Source organism: Cherax quadricarinatus, chromosome 42, assembly GCF_038502225.1.
Source record: "Cherax quadricarinatus isolate ZL_2023a chromosome 42, ASM3850222v1, whole genome shotgun sequence".
NCBI classification, from domain to species: domain Eukaryota; kingdom Metazoa; phylum Arthropoda; class Malacostraca; order Decapoda; family Parastacidae; genus Cherax; species Cherax quadricarinatus.
Window position 1 is genome coordinate 3095452 of NC_091333.1, and position 21474 is coordinate 3116925.

A 21474-nucleotide genomic window follows, 5' to 3' on the forward strand; every position below is an offset into this window, starting at 1 on the left:
CTGCCAATATCCCAACCCCCTCCTTTAACCCTTTGACTGTTTCAGGCCCCTCTCTGAAACTGTCATTCTATGTCGCTCAATTTTTGAAAAAAAAAAAATTATTTTTTCTTATGAAATGATAGAGAATCTTTTCCCGATGGTAATGACACCAAAAGTTCGAAATTTGGTCGAAAACTCGTGGAATTATGCTCCCGCGAAGTTAGCGGTCTCGGCGACATATGCGTATCGGCGATTTCGCCGACTTTGAGCCCAATTTTCAGCCAATTCCATTGTTCCAGTTGACCAAACTCATAGCTATTTCTTTAGAACTCCATTTTATCTATCAGCTGAGTACAAGAAACCTCCCATTTACTAATTTGGACTACCCAATATGGTGGTCAGAAATTGGCAATTTGGCCAATTTCACGCAAAATAAAAAAGATGCCAATTTCAAAATAGGGTCCAGAATAAACAAGGTAGACATTCGTGGCACTAAAATAACATATGCTCTGTTCATTAGTCACATCTCTAGGCCCCTCTTATATTATTATTGCTTTCTATTTTGATTTTTTATTCATACAAAAAAAATACAAAATTTACTGTTATGCAGACGACTGCATTATTGTAAAAATGGTATAAATAATATCAGTGCACTAGTGAAAGAATATTAGACTCCCCAGTTGACGTGTATTGGACGTGTGGTGTGATTTATTTACTCTTGAACATTGGTAAAAATCGAACATTTCCGCTATTTTGAGCTCAGTTTCAAGGTCGTTTTCATCGTAAAAGTAATTAAAATCATCTCTATTTCTGTAATATGTTTTCCATTTTATCACCTAAGACCATGAAAACGCGAATACAACGATAAATACTATACGAAAATACACCTCAAATTCGGCGTTTTATTCCAAAAAAAACGATCAGAGTTTTTTTTTTTCTCATTACGCAATGTGTGCTGCAGGATTTTTTTTTATGTGGTGCACACTGACCACACAGACCCATTCTCTCACATGTGGGCCTACCAGCTTTCTCCCACTTGATTTGAAGCCGCTAGAATTATTGAGTATATATACGTCAGAAACATTGGCTCATAAGACGTATTTATACGTCGAAAACAGTCAAAGGGTTAAAGTGCAGGCATTGTACTTCCCATTTCCAGGACTCAAGTCCGACTATATGAAAATAACCGGTTTCCCTGAATCCCTTAACTAAATATTACCCTGCTCACACTCCAACAGATCGTCAGGTCCCAAGTACCATTCGTCTCCATTCACTCCTATCTAACACGCTCACGCACGCTTGCTGGAAGTCCAAGCCCCTTGCCCACAAAACCTTTACCCCCTCTCTCCAACCCTTTCGAGGACGACCCCTACCCCGCCTTCCTTCCCCTATAGATTTATATGCTTTCCATGTCATTCTATTTTGATCCATTCTCTCTAAATGACCAAACCACCTCAACAACCCCTCTTCTGCCCTCTGACTAATACTTTTATTAACTCCACACCTTCTCCTAATTTCCACACTCCGAATTTTCTGCGTAATATTTACACCACACATTGCCCTTAAACAGGACATCTCCACTGCCTCCAACCGTCTCCTCGCTGCTGCATTTACCACCCAAGCTTCACACCCATATAAGAGTGTTGGTACTACTATACTTTCATACATTCCTTTCTTTGCATCCATAGATAACGTTTTTTGACTCCACATATACCTCAACGCACCACTCACCTTTTTTCCCTCATCAATTCTAGCATTTGTTAAATGTTGATGAAGATAGGGAAGCTGTGATATCGTGTATAGGGCAAGGAGAAATAACATCTTGTAGGAGTGAGGAAGAGCCAGTTGTGAGTGTGGGGGAAGTTCGTGAGGCAGTAGGTAAAATGAAAGGGGGTAAGGCAGCCGGGATTGATGGGATAAAGATAGAAATGTTAAAAGCAGGTGGGGATATAGTTTTGGAGTGGTTGGTGCAATTATTTAATAAATGTATGGAAGAGGGTAAGGTACCTAGGGATTGGCAGAGAGCATGCATAGTTCCTTTGTATAAAGGCAAAGGGGACAAAAGAGAGTGCAAAAATTATAGGGGGATAAGTCTGTTGAGTATACCTGGTAAAGTGTATGGTAGAGTTATTATTGAAAGAATTAATTGTAAGACGGAGAATAGGATAGCAGATGAACAAGGAGGCTTTAGGAAAGGTAGGGGGTGTGTGGACCAGGCGTTTACAGTGAAACATAAGTGAACAGTATTTAGATAAGGCTAAAGAGGTCTTTGTGGCATTTATGAATTTGGAAAAGGCATATGACAGGGTGGATAGGGGGGCAATGTGGCAGATGTTGCAGGTGTATGGTGTAGGAGGTAGGTTACTGAAAGCAGTGAAGAGTTTTTACGAGGATAGTGAGGCTCAAGTTAGAGTATGTAGGAAAAGGGAAATTTTTTCCCAGTAAAAGTAGGCCTTAGACAAGGATGTGTGATGTCACCGTGGTTGTTTAATATATTTATAGATGGGGTTGTAAGAGAAGTAAATGCGAGGGTCTTGGCAGGAGGCGTGGAGTTAAAAGATAAAGAATCACACATAAAGTGGGAGTTGTCACAGTTGCTCTTTGCTGATGACACTGTGCTCTTGGGAGATTCTGAAGAGAAGTTGCAGAGATTGGTGGATGAATTTGGTAGGGTGTGCAAAAGAAGAAAATTAAAAGTGAATACAGGAAAGAGCAAGGTTATGAGGATAACAAAAAGATAAGGTGATGAAAGATTGGATATCAGATTGGAGGGAGAGAGTATGGAGGAGGTGAATGTATTCAGATATTTGGGAGTGGACGTGTCAGCAGGTGGGTCTATGAAAGATGAGGTGAATCATAGAATTGATGAGGGGAAAAGGGTGAGTGGTGCACTTAGGAGTCTGTGGAGACAAAGAACTTTGTCCTTGGAGGCAAAGAGGGGAATGTATGAGAGTATAGTTTTACCAACGCTCTTATATGGGTGTGAAGCATGGGTGATGAATGTTGCAGCGAGGAGAAGGCTGGAGGCAGTGGAGATGTCATGTCTGAGGGCAATGTGTGGTGTGAATATAATGCAGAGAATTCGTAGTTTGGAAGTTAGGAGGAGGTGCGGGATTACCAAAACTGTTGTCCAGAGGGCTGAGGAAGGGTTGTTGAGGTGGTTCGGACATGTAGAGAGAATGGAGCAAAACAGAGTGACTTCAAGAGTGTATCAGTCTGTAGTGGAAGGAAGGCGGGGTAGGGGTCGGCCTAGGAAAGGTTGGAGGGAGGGGGTAAAGGATGTTTTGTGTGCGAGGGGCTTGGACTTCCAGCAGGCATGCGTGAGCGTGTTTGATAGGAGTGAATGGAGACAAATGGTTTTTAATACTTGACGTGCTGTTGGAGTGTGAGCAAAGTAACATTTCTGAAGGGGTTCAGGGAAACCGGCAGGCCGGACTTGAGTCCTGGAGATGGGAAGTACAGTGCCTGCACTCTGAAGGAGGGGTGTTAATGTTGCAGTTTAAAAACTGTAGTGTAAAGCACCCTTCTGGCAAGACAGTGATGGAGTGAATGATGGTGAAAGTTTTTCTTTTTCGGGCCACCCTGCCTTGGTGGGAATTGGCCAGTGTGATAATAAAATAAAATAAAATTCTATGATTAACCTCATCCTTCATAAATCCATCCGCCGACACGTCAACTCCCAAGTATCTGAAAACATTCACTTCTTCCATACTCCTCCTCCCCAATTTGATATCCAATTTTTCTTTATCTAAATCATTTGATACCCTCATCACCTTACTCTTTTTCTATGTTCACTTTCAACTTTCTACCTTTACACACATTCCCAAACTCATCCACTAACCTTTGCAATTTTTCTTTAGAATCTCCCATAAGCACAGTATCATCAGCAAAAAGTAACTGTGTCAATTCCCATTTTGAATTTGATTCCCCAAAATTTAATCCCACCCCTCTCCCGAATGCCCTAGCATTTACTTCCTTTACAACCCCATCTATAAATATATTAAACAACCATGGTGACATTACACATCCCTGTCTAAGACCTACTTTTACCGGGAAGTAGTCTCCCTCTCTTCTACACACCCTAACCTGAGCCTCACTATCCTCATAAAAACTCTTTACAGCATTTAATAACCTACCACCTATTCCATATACTTGCAACATCTGCCACATTGCTCCTCTATCCACTCTATCATATGCCTTTTCTAAATCCATAAATGCAATAAAAACTTCCCTACTTTTATCTAAATACTGTTCACATATATGCTTCAATGTAAACACTTGATCTACACATCCCCTACCCACTCTGAAACCTCCTTGCTCATCCACAATCCTACATTCTGTCTTACCTCTAATTCTTTCAATTATAACTCTACCGTACACTTTTCCTGGTATACTCAGTAAACTTTTTTTTTTTTTTTTTTTTCAACAAGTCGGCCGTCTCCCACCGAGGCAGGGTGACCCAAAAAAGAAAGAAAATCCCCAAAAAGAAAATACTTTCATCATCATTCAACACTTTCACCACACTCACACATTATCACTGTTTTTGCAGAGGTGCTCAGAATACAACAGTTTAGAAGCATATACGTATAAAGATACACAACATATCCCTCCACCCTGCCAATATCCCAAACCCCTCCTTTAAAGTAAACTTATTCCTCTATAATTTTTACAGTCTCTTTTGTCCCTTTCCCTTTATATAAAGGGACTATACATGCTCTCTGCTAATCCCTAGGTACCTTCCCCTCTTTCATACATTTATTAAACAAAAGTACCAACCACTCCAACACTATATCCTATAATATCACTATAATACTGCTATTTAATGTAAAACCTAGTTGCTTAATTTTTTGTAAATTGTGCTTTCCCAGTACTTAATACAATAATAGATATATATTTTAGGTAGCTTTGGATGAATTCACTCGGCATGGTTTTGGAGAGCGCGTTGATGTGTCCCATCGTGATGTCTATGTTGAAGGACTGGGAGTAAAGGGCATAGCTAATGCTGTGTTTCTAGATCTACCTAAACCCTGGGAAGCTCTTCCTCATGCACTCTCCGCAATCAAAGATTCAGGAGGCAGAATATGTTCTTTCTCACCTTGCATTGAGCAGGTCAGTAAGGGATGATATGTAATTGTCATTGTAGAAGATTTTATCATTACAGATACATAGACTGTAGACTCATTTACTTAAGAAATTTAGCAAATATAAAAAGTCATATACTGTGCACAGCATCATGAACCTAAAAATATTTAATTTGATACGTGTTACCCCACTGACATACAATCATACTCCGCCCTATGTCATTAACCCTTTGAGGGTTTCGGCCGTACTAGTACGGCTTACGATCCAGGATTTTTGACGTACTAGTACACCTAAATTCTAGTGCCCTCAAATCTAGTGGGAGAAAGCTGGTAGGCCTACATATGAAAGAATGGGTCTATGTGGTCAGTGTGCACAGTATAAAAAAAAATCCTGCAGCACACAGTGCATAATGCGAAAAAAAAACTTTGACCGTTTTTTTGGAATAAAACAGCAACTTTGCACTGTATTTTCGTATGGTATTTATTGTTGTATTCTAGTTTTCTTGGTCTCATTTTATAGAATGGAAGACATATTACAGAAATTGAGATGATTTTGACTGGTTTTGCAATGAAAAGTACCTTGAAATTGAGCTCTAAGTAGCAGAAATGTTTGATTTTTACCAAAGTTCAAAAGTAAACAAATCATGCTAAGCGTCCAATACACGTCAACTGGTGAGTCTAATATTCTTTTGCAAGTGCGCCAATATTATTTATACCATTTTTTACACTAATGCAGTAGTCTGCATAACAGTAAATCTTCTATTTATTGTGAGAATAAAAATTCAAAGTGGAAAGCAAAAGAATGTAAGAGGGGACTTGAGATGTGACTAATGAACAGAGGAAATGTCATTTTAGTGCCAAGAATGTCTTTCTTGTTTATTCTGGACCCTATTCGGAAATTGGCATCTTTTGAAATTTGTGTGAAATTGGCAAAATTGCTAAATTATGACCACTGTACTGGATAGTTGAAATTAGTAAATGGGTGGTTTCTTGCACTCATTCGATAGAAAAAAATGGAGTTCTAGCGAAATATTAATGTTTTTTGTCAACTAGTACAGTGGAATTGGCTGAAAATGGGGCTCAAAGTGGGCAAAATCGCTGATGCGTAAACATTGCCGAGACCGCTAACTTCGTGAGAGCATAATTCCGTACGTTTTCCATCAAATTTCATACTTTTGGTGTCATTATGATCGGGAAAAGATTCTCTATCTTTTCATAAGAATTTTTTTTTTTTTTTAAATTTGGCCGACCCTGAGAACGAGTCTCGGAGAGGGCCTGTTGACGCTCAAAGGGTTAATTGGCTCCAAGAGCCATGACATAACCCAGTTTTGATGTCACCAGGACATAATGCCTAAAAATGCCTTAAAATGATGGCAAACAGCGTAAAACTAGCGTAAATAACCCACGAAAGAATATAACTATCGTTAAACCTTAAAGAACACTAAAAACACATTTTAGTCATATTTTTTAAAGAATAATGAACACAGTTAAAAAATTATGTTATTTACCTTGTGATTTGCCCTTAAAAATGCCTCAAGTATGACGAAAAACACCTTACAATTCGTGTAAACAACACGCAAAATAATATAACTCGTTAAGGCATTAGAGAATTTAAAGAATATTTTAGTCTTAATTTGTAAAGAATAATAAATAAAATTAATAAAATTGTTATTTACCTTAAACCAACACTTTTTCACCTTTTCATACCTTTTAAATCATATTTACTTATCTTCCATCATAACCACATTACGCTTGGAATCACTAGCACTATCTTTGTTAGGACCCATGGCTAACACTGACACTTTTTTTTTTTTTTTTTTAACAAGTCGGCCATCTTCCACCGAGGCAGGGTGACCCAAAAAGAAAGAAAATCCCCAAAAAGAAAATACTTCCATCATCATTCAACACTTTCACCTCACTCACACATAATCACTGTTTTTGCAGAGGTGCTCAGAATACAACAGTTTAGAAGTATATATGTATAAAGATACACAACATATCCCTCCAAACTGCTAATATCCCAAAACCCCTCCTTTAAAGTGCAGGCATTGTACGTACTTCCCATTTCCAGGACTCAAGTCCGACTATATAAAATGACAGCAAAGGAATAATCACAAAAATAACAGTGAAAGGCAAAACAAACACACGATTGCAGGATGGGCAAAAATGCCTGTGGCATTGCCCTTGTTTAATTGAGAACCAGCAGCAGTGCCACCACACACACGGACATTTGTGTGCAATTTTTCGCTGTAAACATTTTATTGTATATGTATACATTTTTGTTTTTAATGTGTTTTTATTGTATTTTAATTTTTTTAAGCTTCTTTATCTTTTATTGCTAATTTTTGTGTTTTATTTATTTTAATTATATTTTTAAGAAAAAATTTATTTCGCATCCTTTTATTATGACGTAGGTGATGTTGCTAAGTGATGTAACGTCAGACATTATGACGTTTGCTGAACTGAAATTTACTCTAGAAAAGTGGTGTAAAGGCAGATTTGATGTAAGCCAAAATGACATAAAGCGGGGTATGACTGTACAGCCTCTCCTCATTAATGTGCTCGTCTACCGATGACTCTGACTTATGACGGGCTCTCTGACCAGTATGCATACCTAAATAATGTATATATTAGTGCTGACTTCCTCTATTCTGTTTATTACAATATACAGTACACTGCTGTATAAACATTTAAAAATATATCAGAAAAGTTATAAATGATGCAAAGGTAACATTAAAACAGTATCAGAGATGGGTGACACAAACTCTGGCCTGGCATATCCCCTCCTACTTTGTAATAATGCCAAATAGTGATTTTAGTGTACTGTATCTGCACACCAGCACAGTGTGTAAGTTTATTTAGGTACAGGTACACATAAGTACAGTTATCAATACTATCTCAGTTCTGTCTCAGCCATAGACATACCTTTCTCACTGAGTTTAATAATTTTTAACTTTGCACTTAGAGTAAGAAGAGCCTTACAACTCCTCTTTTTATCACAGCTACCATTAGATGCCATTGTAACACAAAAAGAGTATATATTAAATGCATAATAACTTTAAAACTCTTGAAACTTTGGAAAGTTTCTAGACAGAATCAAGAGTGAAGTAGAGTTCGTGGAGGATGTAAACAAATTGAGAGAGAAAATGATGTGCAGATGCCCAGCCGGGCGCTCAGGCCATGAGAGTGAATCAGAAGCCATATAAACAAAGTTTTGAGTGTAATCTGAAATGGCTGTATTAGTGAAGTGCCATAAACTGAGGCCCTACTGTAATAATACTTGATTAGTTAGTGTTGTCATTAGTATGTTACAACTTATGTTATACATCAGCTTATTGATAAATCTTATTTTTTTATAGGTCAGTCGAGCCTGTGAGCTAATGGCTTCAATAGGTCTTCAAGAAATTACAACTCTAGAGTGTTTGGCAAGAGAATTTCAGGTCAAATACATATCATTACCTGTGATATCGAAAGACACACAGGTAAGTCAAAACTTCATAGTATTTGTAATTTTTTAAACATTTATTTTCTTCATGAATATATTCTTCCTTATGTAGCTTAATTCTTTTACTGCATAATTTGCCACGCAGTTGGTTCTCAGCAAGTGCCATTTTGCCGTGAAAAACAAAAATGTTTAACTGAGCTCTGGCACTACTATTTCATTTTCTATATACAGTGGAACCCCGGATTTTGGCCATAATCCATTCCAGATGGTCGACCTAAATCCGAAAAGGCTGAATCCAAAATAATATTTTTCATAAGAATTAATGTAAATACAATTAATCCATTCCAGACACCCAAAAATATTAACAAAAAATACATTTTTTTAAAGATTAACTATAGTTTTACATACAGAAAACAATGAGAAATAAATATGAAGCACAAATTTTAATGATAAATGAACATACCTTTATTGAAGACTCTTGTTGGCTTATTGAAGAAGGTGAGGAGGGGAGAGGGAGTTGGGGTTACTGTTTGGAAGGGGAATCCCCCTCCATAGGGACTTCAGGTATCAAAGCCCTCTCTGGGGTTACTCCCCTTCTTTGTTTTTTTACTGGCACTAGGACCAGCTTGAAAGTCACTGCACCCCTTTTGCACAAAAAAACAGTCCAGAGGGGTCTGTTTCTGGGATCTCTAAGGTTTACCTGAAGTGGGACAAGGTTTTTTCACTGAATTCTATCGTGTTTCTCACTTTCTTTACCAATGGGCTGGTACTAGGAACTTTCTTTGGGCCCATGGTGGCTTATTTCGCAGTCACACTCAATAATCAACCACAAAAAAACAATGGACTATAACAAAATGTTTGGATGAATGTGCAGAATGTTGCTCACTCACCCAGAGACACAGCCAGACTGACTCATGAATGTGGCAGAGTAGTGGGTGGACGCATCCAATACTGTCAATTTCCGAGTTGCTGGCTGAAATCCAGGACAGAATTTTTGCCAAAAAAGCGACCGAAGTCTGATTTGGCTGATATCTGCATCAGCTGGTATCCAGGGTTCCACTGTACTGTGTAAGGCCTAAAACTGAGTATCAGTATTGGTGGGTATTGGCCAGTTTTGATGGTATTGGTATTGGTACCAGTGTCAGTATTGGTGTCTGCTGATTTTGATATCAGTGTAGGCCTAAAATTGAGTATCATTATTGGTATTGGCAAAAACTTGGTATTGTCCCATCCCTACTACAAATTCTAACACATTTTTCCCCTGTTTTATTCTGTGACTTATCTCATCCTTCAAAGAGCCTCTTATTAACTTTTCCTCTTTCCTTTCCAGTACATATTCTCATTACCTTACTCTCTTTATTAAACTTCAACTTGTTACTTGTATGGTATATATTCTTCTTTCTTTCTTTCAACACACCGGCCATATCCCACCGAGGCGGGGTGGCCCAAAAGGAAAAACGAAAGTTTCTCCTTTTACATTTAGTAATATATACAGGAGAAGAGGTTACTAGCCCCTTGCTCCCGGCATTCCAGTCGACTCTTACAACATGCATGGCTTACGAAGGAAGAATTCTGTTCCACTTCCCCATGGAGATAAGAGGAAATAAACAAGAATAAGAACTAGAAAGAGAATAGAAGAAAACCCAAAGGGGTGTATATATATGTGCTTGTACATGTATGTGTAGTGTGACCTAAGTGTAAGTAGAAGTAGCAAGACATACCTGAAATCTTGCATGTTCATGAGACAGATAAAAGGATACCAGCAATCCTACCATCATGCAAAACAATAACAGGCTTTCATTTTACACTCACTTGGCAGGACGGTAGTACCTCCCTGGGCAGTTGCTGTCTGCCAACCTACTACCTATTATATATATACAGTGGACCCCCGAGTTTCGTGATTAATCCGTTCCAGAGAGCCTGCCGAAAGTCAAAATTCATGAAACTCGAAACCATTTTCCCCATAAGAGGAAATAAAATTAATCCGTTCCAGATACCCAAAAATATTAAAATAAAATTTTTTTTTTCAAATTAAATAAAAATTTATATACTGAAATCAATGAGAAATCAAGTACATGCATATAAAAAATAATAACATTACACTTACCTTTACTGAAGACTTCTGGGTGGATGGAAGACGGGAGGAGGGGATAGGAGGAAGGTGTACACTATTGTTTGGAAGGAGAATCTCCATCCATTAGGACTTTAGGTAGCAAGTCCTTATCTGGGGTTACTTCCCTTCTTCTTTTAATGCCACTGGAAACAACTTGAGAGTCGCTGGACCCCTGTCGCACAAAATATCTGTTCAGAGAGGTCTTTTTCTGGCGTTTCTTTAAGATTTCCCTGAAGTGCGACACAACACTGTCAGTGTACATGTTGCAGATATGGCTTGTTTCAGCTTGGTCAGGGTGATACTTTTCAACAAAACTTTGCAACTCATTCCACATTCCACACATGTCTTTAATCACTGAAGAAGGAATCTCCTTCACTCTCTTTTCCTCCTCCTCTGAAGCAAGTTCCTCGGCTGTGGTCTGATGCTATTCCAGTTGAAGCTCTTGCAGTTCGTCAGTGGTTAGCTCTTCCCTGTGGTCCTCCACCAACTTTTCCACATCCCCGTCACTCACCTCCAAACCCATGGACTTGCCCAATGCCACAACACCTTCCACAACAGGCAGAGGGTCGGCAGGGACAGGGTCTGCCTCAAACCCTTCAAAATCCCTCTGGATCGTGTTCCTCACTTTATTTACCAAAGAGCTTGCACTAGCTTTCCTTGGGTCCATGATGGCTTATTTAGCAGTTGCAAGCACAAAAAACAATGGATTATTATGAAATGTATTGTATGAACCCGCGGGGTGATGGTCATGTGTTGGTAAACAATGGCACACTGAGCTTGAATGGCGTGGGAGACTGGCTTGGTGTGCGTGGTGATGGGCGGACGGGTACCGGACGGTCGCCAAAACACGAGTCTAATCGTGAAACTCGAGGCCAAATTTTGCCAAAAAAACTCGCTGAAGGTCGAATTTCACGAAAGTCGATGCTGCCGAAACTCGAGGGTCCACTGTATATATATATGTCGTGCTGAATAGGCAGAACTTGCCATCTTGGCTTAAATAGCAATGCTCATCTTGCCATATAGGACAAGTGAAAATTTGCGTATGCAATAATTTCGCCAAAATCATTCCGAACCTAACGAAAAAAATATATTTCACTGTGTTTGTTTAGTTTTAAATTACTGTAAATAAATCTAAAATATATTTAGTTGGGTTAGGCTTAAATAAATTGCACTTGTTGTAATAAGGTTAGGTAAGTTTTCTAAGATTCTTTTGGTGCAAAATAAAAAGCTTTTACATCAGCATTAATGAAAAAAATATATCTTTAAACGTATAAGAGGAATTTTCAGAAAGGACTTAATTTTAAATGAGTTCTTGCTAATTGACCAGTTTTACATATTCGGCACGACATTATATATATATATTTTTTTATTATCACACTGGCCGATTCCCACCAAGGCAGGGTGGCCCAAAAAAGAAAAACTTTCACCATCATATATTTTTTTTTTTTTTTCAACAAGTTGGCCGTCTCCCACCAAGGCAGGGTGACCCAAAAAAGAAAGAAAATCCCCAAAAAGAAAATACTTTCATCATCATTCAACACTTTCACCACACTCACACATTATCACTGTTTTTGCAGAGGCGCTCAGAATACAACAGTTCAGAAGCATGTACGAATAAAGATACACAACATATCCCCCCAAACTGCCAATATCCCAAACCCCTCCTTTAAAGTGCAGGCATTGTACTTCCCATTTCCAGGACTCAAGTCCGACTATATGAAAATAACCGGTTTCCCTGAATCCCTTCACTAAATATTACCCTGCTCACACTCCAACAGATCGTCAGGTCCCAAGTATCATTCGTCTCCATTCACTCCTATCTAACACGCTCATGCACGCTTGCTGGAAGTCCAAGCCCCTCGCCCACAAAACCTCCTTTACCCCCTCTTTCCAACCCCTTCAAGGACGACCCCTACCCCTCCTTCCTTCCCCTATAGATTTATATGCTTTCCATGTCATTCTACTTTGATCCATTTTCTCTAAATGACCAAACCACCTCAACAACCCCTCTTCTGCCCTCTGACTAATGCTTTTATTAACTCCACACCTTCTCCTAATTTCCACACTCTGAATTTTCTGCATAATATTTACACCACACATTGCCCTTAGACAGGACATCTCCACTGCCTCCAACCGTCTCCTCGCTGCTGCATTTACCACCCAAGCTTCACATCCATATAAGAGTATTGGTACTACTGTACTTTCATACATTCCCTTCTTTGCCTCCATAGATAACGTTTTTTGACTCCACATATATCTCAACGCACCACTCACCTTTTTTCCCTCATCAATTCTATGATTAGCCTCATCCTTCATAAATCCATCCGCCGACACGTCAACTCCCAAGTATCTGAAAACATTCACTTCTTCCATACTCCTCCTCCCCAATTTGATATCCAATTTTTCTTTATCTAAATCATTTGATACCCTCATCACCTTACTCTTTTCTATGTTCACTTTCAACTTTCTACCTTTACACACATTCTCAAACTCATCCACTAACCTTTGCAATTTTTCTTTAGAATCTCCCATAAGCACAGTATCATCAGCAAAAAGTAACTGTGTCAATTCCCATTTTGAATTTGATTCCCCGTAATTTAATCCCACCCCTCTCCCGAACACCCTAGCATTTACTTCTTTTACAACCCCATCATTACACATCCCTGTCTAAGACCTACTTTTACCGGGAAGTATTCTCCCTCTCTTCTACACACCCTAACCTGAGCCTCACTATCCTCATAAAAGCTCTTTACAGCATTTAGTAGCTTACCACCTATTCCATATACTTGCAACATCTGCCACATTGCTCCTCTATCCACTCTATCATATGCCTTTTCTAAATCCATAAATGCAATAAAAACTTCCCTACCTTTATCTAAATACTGTTCACATATATGCTTCAATGTAAACACTTGATCTACACATCCCCTACCCACTCTGAAGCCTCCCTGCTCATCCACAATCCTACATTCTGTCTTACCTCTAATTCTTTCAATTATAACCCTACCGTATACTTTTCCTGGTATACTCGGTAAACTTATTCCTCTATAATTTTTACAATCTCTTTTGTCCCCTTTCCCTTTATATAAAGGGACTATACATGCTCTCTGCCAATCCCTAGGTACCTTCCCCTCTTTCATACATTTATTAAACAAAAGTACCAACCACTCCAACACTATATCCCCCCTTGCTTTTAACATTTCTGTCATGATCCCATCAGTTCCAGCTGCTTTACCCCCTTTCATTCTACGTAATGCCTCACGTACCTCCACCACACTTACATTCTGCTCTTCTTCACTCCTAAAAGATGGTATACCTCCCTGGCCAGTGCATGAAATTACCGCCTCCCTTTCTTCCTCATATATATATATATATATATATATATATATATATATATATATATATATATATATATATATATATATATATATATATATATATATATATAATTTATTTATTTATTTATTTATTTATTTATTTATATATGCAGCAGCGAGGAGACGGTTGGAGGCAGTGGAGATGTCCTGTCTAAGGGCAATGTGTGGTGTAAATATTATGCAGAAAATTCGGAGTGTGGAAATTAGGAGAAGGTGTGGAGTTAATAAAAGCATTAGTCAGAGGGCAGAAGAGGGGTTGTTGAGGTGGTTTGGTCATTTAGAGAGAATGGATCAAAGTAGAATGACATGGAAAGCATATAAATCTATAGGGGAAGGAAAGAGGGGTAGGGGTTGTCCTCGAAAGGGTTGGAAAGAGGGGGTAAAGGAGGTTTTGTGGGTGAGGGGCTTGGACTTCCAGCAAGCGTGCATGAGCGTGTTAGATAGGAGTGAATGGAGACGAATGATACTTGGGACCTGACGATCTGTTGGAGTGTGAGCAGGGTAATATTTAGTGAAGGGATTCAGGGAAACCGGTTATTTTCATATAGTCGGACTTGAGTCCTGGAAATGGGAAGTACAATGCCTGCACTTTAAAGGAGGGGTTTGGGATATTGGCAGTTTGGAGGGATATGTTGTGTATCTCTATACGTATATGCTTCTAAACTGTTATATTCTGAGCACCTCTGCAAAAGCAGTGATAATGTGTGAGTGTGGTGAAAGTGTTGAATGATGATGAAAGTATTTTCTTTTTGGGATTTTCTTTCTTTTTTGGGTCACCCTGCCTCGGTGGGAGACGACCGACTTGTTGAAAAAAAAAAAAAAAAAAAAAAAAAATATATATTTATATATATATATTATATATATATTATATATATATATTATATATATATATTATATATATATATTATATATATATTATATATATATATTATATATTATATGTATATATATATATATATATATATATATATATATATATATATATATATATATATATATATATATATATATATATATACAGTGGACCCCCGGTTAACGATTTTAATCCGTGCAAGAGGGCTCATCGTTATGCGAAATAATCGTTATGCGAATGAATTTTCCCCATAAGAAATAATGGAAATAAAATTAATCCGTGCAAGACGCCCAAAAGTATGAAAAAAAATTTTTTTTACCACATGAAATGTTAATTTTAATACACACAAACTGAAAAAGGCATGCACAATTAAATGACACTTACTTTTATTGAAGATCTGGTGATGATTGATGGGATGGGAGGAGGGGAGAGAGTGTGTTAGTGTTTAGAAGGGGAATCCCCTTCCATTAGGACTTGAGGTAGTAAGTCCTTTTCTGGGGTTACTTCCCTTCTTCTTTTAATGCCACTAGGGCCAGCTTCAGAGTCACTGGACTTCTTTCGCACAAGATATCTGTCCATAGTGGCCTGTACCTCTCGTTCCTTTATGACTTGCCTAAAGTGTTTCACAACATTGTCAGTGTAATAATCACCAGCACGGCTTGCAATAGCTGTGTGAGGGTGATTTTCATCCATGAAGGTTTGCACTTCAAGCCACTTAGCACAGATTTCCTTTATCTTTGTAGTAGGCAACTTCTTCAATTTCTCTCTCCCCTCCTCTGAACCAGTTTCCTCAGGTCTGGCCTCTTGCTCTTGAAGTTGATCTATCAGCTCATCAGTGGTTAGTTCTTCATTGTCCTCCTCCACCAACTCTTCCACATCCTCCCCACTAACCTCCAACCCCAAGGACTTTCCCAATGCCACAATGGATTCCTCAACTGGCACAGGATTCTCAGGGTTAGCCTCAAACCCTTCAAAATCCCTTTTGTCTACACATTCTGGCCACAGTTTCTTCCAAGCAGAGTTCAAGGTCCTCTTTGTCACTTCCTCCCAAGCCTTACCTATAAGGTTTACACAATTGAGGATATTAAAGTGATCTCTCCAAAACTCTCTTAGAGTCAGTTGAGTTTCTGAGGTCATTACAAAGCACCTTTCAAACAGAGCTTTTGTGTACAGTTTCTTGAAGTTGGAAATAACCTGCTGGTCCATGGGCTGCAGGAGAGGAGTGGTATTAGGAGGCAAAAACTTCACCTTAATGAAGCTCATGTCCCCATAAAGTCGCTCTGCCACGTCTGTAGGATGACCAGGGGCATTGTCTAACACCAGGAGGCACTTAAGTTCTAATTTCTTTTCAGTTAGGTAATTTTTCACATTGGGGGCAAATGCATGGTGTAACCAGTTATAGAAAAATTCCCTAGTGACCCATGCCTTACTGTTTGCCCTCCACAGCACACACAAATTATCCTTGAGGACATTCTTTTGCCTGAACGCTCTGGGAGTTTCAGAGTGATACACTAATAAAGGCTTCACTTTGCAATCACCAGTAGCATTGGCACACATCAACAAAGTAAGCCTGTCTTTCATAGGCTTATGTCCTGGGAGTGCCTTTTCCTCCTGAGTAATGTAGGTCCTGCTTGGCATTTTCTTCCAGAACAGGCCTGTTTCATCACAATTAAACACTTGTTCAGGTTTCAGTCCTTCAGTTTCTATGTACTCCTTGAATTCCTGCACATATTTTTCAGCCGCTTTGTGGTCCGAACTGGCAGCCTCACCATGCCTTATCACACTATGGATGCCACTACGCTTCTTAAATCTCTCAAACCAACCTTTGCTGGCCTTAAATTCACTCACATCATCACTAGTTGCAGGCATTTTTTTAATTAAATCCTCATGCAACTTCCTAGCCTTTTCACATATGATCGCTTGAGAGACGCTATCTCCTGCTATCTGTTTTTCATTTATCCACACCAATAAGAGTCTCTCAACATCTTCCATCAATTGCGATCTTTGTTTCGAAAACACAGTTGAACCTTTGGCAAGAACAGCTTCCTTGATTGTCTTTCTGGTGCCCACAATAGTAGCGATGGTTGATTGGGGTTTCTTGTACAGCTTGACTAGGTCGGCTATACGCACTCCACTTTCATACTTATCAATTATCTCTTTCTTCATCTCTATAGTAATTCTTACCCTTTGAGGTGTAGGGTTGGCACTAGAAGCTTTCTTGGGGCCCATGGTCACTTATTTTCCAGAAACAGCACCGAAAATACTGTAATAATACGAAATATTCCGAGTGTATGCTTGGATGTTACCGCGGAGGCTGGCTGGTAAACAATGGGATGGAGCGGCACATGTGAGGCTGGCTGAGGGCACATTGGACGCGTCTCGGACGAAAATCGGTATGCGGGTTTTTAATCGGTATGCGCGGCAAAAATTTTGCGATAAAAGTAATCGTTATGCGGAAAAATCGCTATGCGATGCCATCGTTATGCGGGGGTCCACTGTATATATATATATATATATATATATATAGAAAAGGCATATGATACAGTGGATAGGGGAGCAATGTAGCAGATGTTGCAAGTACTATATGGAATAGGTGGTAAGTTACTAAATGCTGTAAAGAGTTTTTATGATAGTGAGGCTCAGGTTAGGGTGTGTAGAAGAGAGGGAGACTACTTCCCGGTAAAAGTAGATCTTCGACAGGGATGTGTAATGTCACCATGGTTGTTTAATATATTTATAGATGGGGATGTAAAAGAAGTAAATGCTAGGGTGTTTGGGAGATGGGTGGGATTAAATTATGGGGAATCAAATACAAAATGGGAATTGACACAGTTACTTTTTGCTGATGATACTGTGCTTATGGGAGATTCTAAAGAAAAATTGCAAAGGTTAGTGGATGAGTTTGGGAGTGTGTGTAAAGGTAGAAAGTTGAAAGTGAACATAGAAAAGAGTAAGGTGATGAGGGTATCAAATGATTTAGATAAAGAAAAATTGGATATCAAATTGGGGAGGAGGAGTATGGAAGAAGTGAGTGTTTTCAGATACTTGGGAGTTGACGTGTCGGCGGATGGATTTATGAAGGATGAGGTTAATCATAGAATTGATGAGGGAAAAAAGGTGAGTGGTGCGTTGAGATATATGTGGAGTCAAAAAACGTTATCTATGGAGGCAAAGAAGGGAATGTATGAAAGTATAGTAGTACCAACATTCTTATATGGGTGTGAAGCTTGGGTTGTGAATGCAGCAGTGAGGAGGTGGTTGGAGGCAGTGATGTCCTGTCTAAGGGCAGTGTGCGGTGTAAATATTATGCAGAAAATTTGGAGTGTGGAAATTAGGAGAAGGTGTGGAGTTAATAAAAGTATTAGTCAGAGGGCTGCAGAGGGATTGTTGAGGTGGTTTGGTCATTTAGAGAGAATGGATCAAAGTAGAATGACATGGAGAACATTTAAATCTGTAGGAGAAGGAAGGCGAGGTAGGGGTCGTCCTCGAAAAGGTTGGAAGGAAGGGGTAAGGAAGGTTTTGTGGGCAAGGGACTTGGACTTCCAGCAGGCGTGCATGAGCGTGTTCGATAGGAGTGAATGGAGATGAATGGTATTTGGGACCTGACGATTTGTTGGAGTGTGAGCAGGGTAATATTTAGTGAAGGGATTCAGGGAAACCGGTTATTTTTATATAGCCAGACTTGAGTCCTGGAAATGGGAAGTACAATGCCTGCACTTTAAAGGAGGGGTTTGGGATATTGGTGGTTTGGAGGAGTATGTTGTGTATCTTTATACATATATGCTTCTAAACTGCTGTGTTCTGAGCACCTCTGCAAAAAGAGTGATTATGTGTGAGTGAGGTGAAAGTGTTGAATTATGATGAAAGTATTTTCTTTTTGGGGATTTCCTTTCTTTTTTGGGTCACCCTGCCTCGGTGGGAGACGGCCGACTTTTTTTTTTTGAAAAAAAAAAAAAAAAATAGATCCTCCTAAACTCCCTTGCTAATCTCTACAGCTTCTCTTCAAAATCTTCCAGTAAAACTATATGTTCTACAAACATCAATGGTGGTAGTCCTCATTTAAAATCAGATTCATTGTCTTTTAGGACAACACCTTTAAAACTCTGACATTTAGTTTTCTTAAAATACTATTTACGAAAACATTAAACATCCCTTGAGACAGCACACATCCCTGTCTAAGTCTCACACTCACTGGAAGTCATTCACTGTGCTTCACTTTCCTCAACAACTTATTGCCTATTCTATACACTTGTACATTTACAGTATTTACGATACTACTTTCTAATGTACATTTGCAGAACATATTTACCATACTGCTTTCTAATGTACATTTACAATATTTACCATACTACTTTCTAATGATCCCTATGACATATCTTTTTCTGAATCCTTGTATGCAACACACACACACTGCCTCTTGCTCACTTACAGTATTTGGCCTTTTGCAAAATGTTGCTCCACACTTCCTCATTCCTTTCCTAATCCACTTTTTTTTTTCTTTGTGAATAATATTCACACTACTCATTGATCTTAGACAAAAGAAAACTACCATTGTCATCTTTGCTGCAACGTCATCTGTGTTGCAGTGTCATCATTGCTCTAATAATCTCTTCCTTATCTTCCTAATCACTACCATACTATCATACCTTTTTCATGGAAATTCTAATGTTAATTGATAAATGCAAAAAGTCATTTAAGCAGTTCTGTTTAGTACAGTTCTTACTTTGCTAAAAGCTTAGAAATTTTGTTCTCTTGTATATGTTTGTTTTCATACTCAGGTGTGCTGTTCAGTTAACATTATTTCCTTTGTAACTTGATTTTTATACCTATTGTATCTACCTACATCTAAACAAGGTGGAACATGTATGCCAGAACTCATAAGTACAAATTATGAAAAAAATATTGTGAATAAGAAAAAATAATGTCACTGTGCCTACTCATCCTCAAGTCATGATTTATGACACCAAATTTTATTTTTACATTCTTTGGGGACTTCCCATCTATCCTTTCACTAGTTAGACTTGACCATGAGGTTTTCATTTGTATTTACTTTCCCATTGCATTATTAAAAGTTAACCTGTAATATTGTTAGCAAAATGAGTGTGCATGTTTTTTTTTTTTTTTTTTTTAGTAAACTTCATTTGTTTGCTCTTCAAGTATGTAATGTTGATAATACTAATTAGATTACGTACAAGTTGTCCTTCCCAAAATACAAGAATAACCTTCACTTCATGAATGGTAGATTTAATACTTAAACAGTAGTCTGTCTGGTATTGGTTCTATACAGAAGCACTTGGCTAACATATCTCATGGTAATCTTCAGTAGTTCTCAAATTTTGTTCTCTTTCTTTTAGTGCCCAATAGAATTTTAATTCATTTTTTAAATTTCCAAGGCATCATGCAGAATATTTAAGGAAAGGTTTCAAGCTTTAGTGTTGTGCCTTTCATTGCTGAAAGTCTGGAGGTGCCCAACCGCTGAAATTTTTATTTTAGAGTCTGAGCACACATTGATCTGAATTCGGTAATAGTTATATGACAAACATTTTATGAATATTTTTTAATAAGCTACATATATCTTTAGGGAGCTAAGCATCATCAGAAAAATGTGATACAAGAAGAGCTAATAAAATCAAATAAAAAAAGAAAAATTGACTTAGAATCTCCTGAAGAAGCTGAAATGGGTGAAGATGATTGCAAAAGAAAAAACAATGCAGAAGTGACATTTACACAAGAAATTCCATCTGACAATATTGGACAACAGAAAAATAATGACTTTCAGTTTAAAACTGGTGTTACTCAGCTAAAAATGCCAGGACATACTGGATTCCTTACCTTTGCAACAGTGCCCCCTGGTTTAAAAAAAACCTCATTGTTTCCCAAAACTTTATGTCAAGAGGATTCTGTTTAATACAATTCTGAAATACACATTCTGATTTCATTACTGTATCTGTTTATTTTTGTCCTCTTATAAAATATATTGCTTGTAATGTCTGTGTGAGGGAGGCCCTGGGACCCCACCTGGAATTACATGTATATCACTAATTCCTATCTAATAACTGTCTTTCGTATACCAGGTATGATCTTAGTGTGTTTATGACCAGGACAGCCTCAGGTGTTCCACTTGCTGGTCATTACCCTATTGTTGTGTTATGCAACATCATGACTCAAGACTTCAACCTGCTACCAGCAGATTTCAGAAATATTGCCAGTGGAAAATTCCAAATCAGCTAGGTTATAAATTGCCTAGGCCAAATTCTAAATCATTTAGGATATATAGGCCAGTGGGCCCATATAGCATGGTTGAATAGTCACTCAAAGAAAATTGGCTTCAGGCTGGGCTGAATGAGTCATGGGCTGGAATCAGTCACTGCCAGGTTGTATGTGCATGCCTGACTAGCCTCAGTTATACTTGGATTTTGACTTTCCAACACCTGCCCTTTCTGTCTGTTAGGGATTATTTTTGACCTCTACACTCATTTTCCCCAATCTGGAGCAACTTTGGGAGTATCATCTGCATCTTCATTTGTCCTTAACCCTTTCAGGGTCGCAACCCCTGCTCTCAAATTTGCTCTCAGAGTCAAAAATTTAAAAAAAAAAATTTTTTTTCCTTGGAAAAAGATTCTCTA

The 21474-nt window shown here is 38.5% G+C and overlaps 1 protein-coding gene across 3 annotated transcripts in view; it reads left to right on the forward strand.

The window, feature by feature from the left end:
* Trmt61 (tRNA methyltransferase 61) overlaps positions 1-21474 on the forward strand; it is a 41042-nt gene that overhangs the window by 5559 nt on the left and 14009 nt on the right. For 2 of the 3 annotated variants that reach the window (XM_070093217.1, XM_070093218.1), the window contains exons 5-6: positions 4879-5088; positions 8420-8542. In XM_070093217.1, coding sequence (XP_069949318.1) covers positions 4879-5088; positions 8420-8542 — 333 coding nt within the window. Of the gene's footprint in view, positions 1-4878; positions 5089-8419; positions 8543-20429; positions 20793-21474 lie in introns of those variants that run through there. The other variant, XM_053786315.2, reaches the window with a different exon arrangement.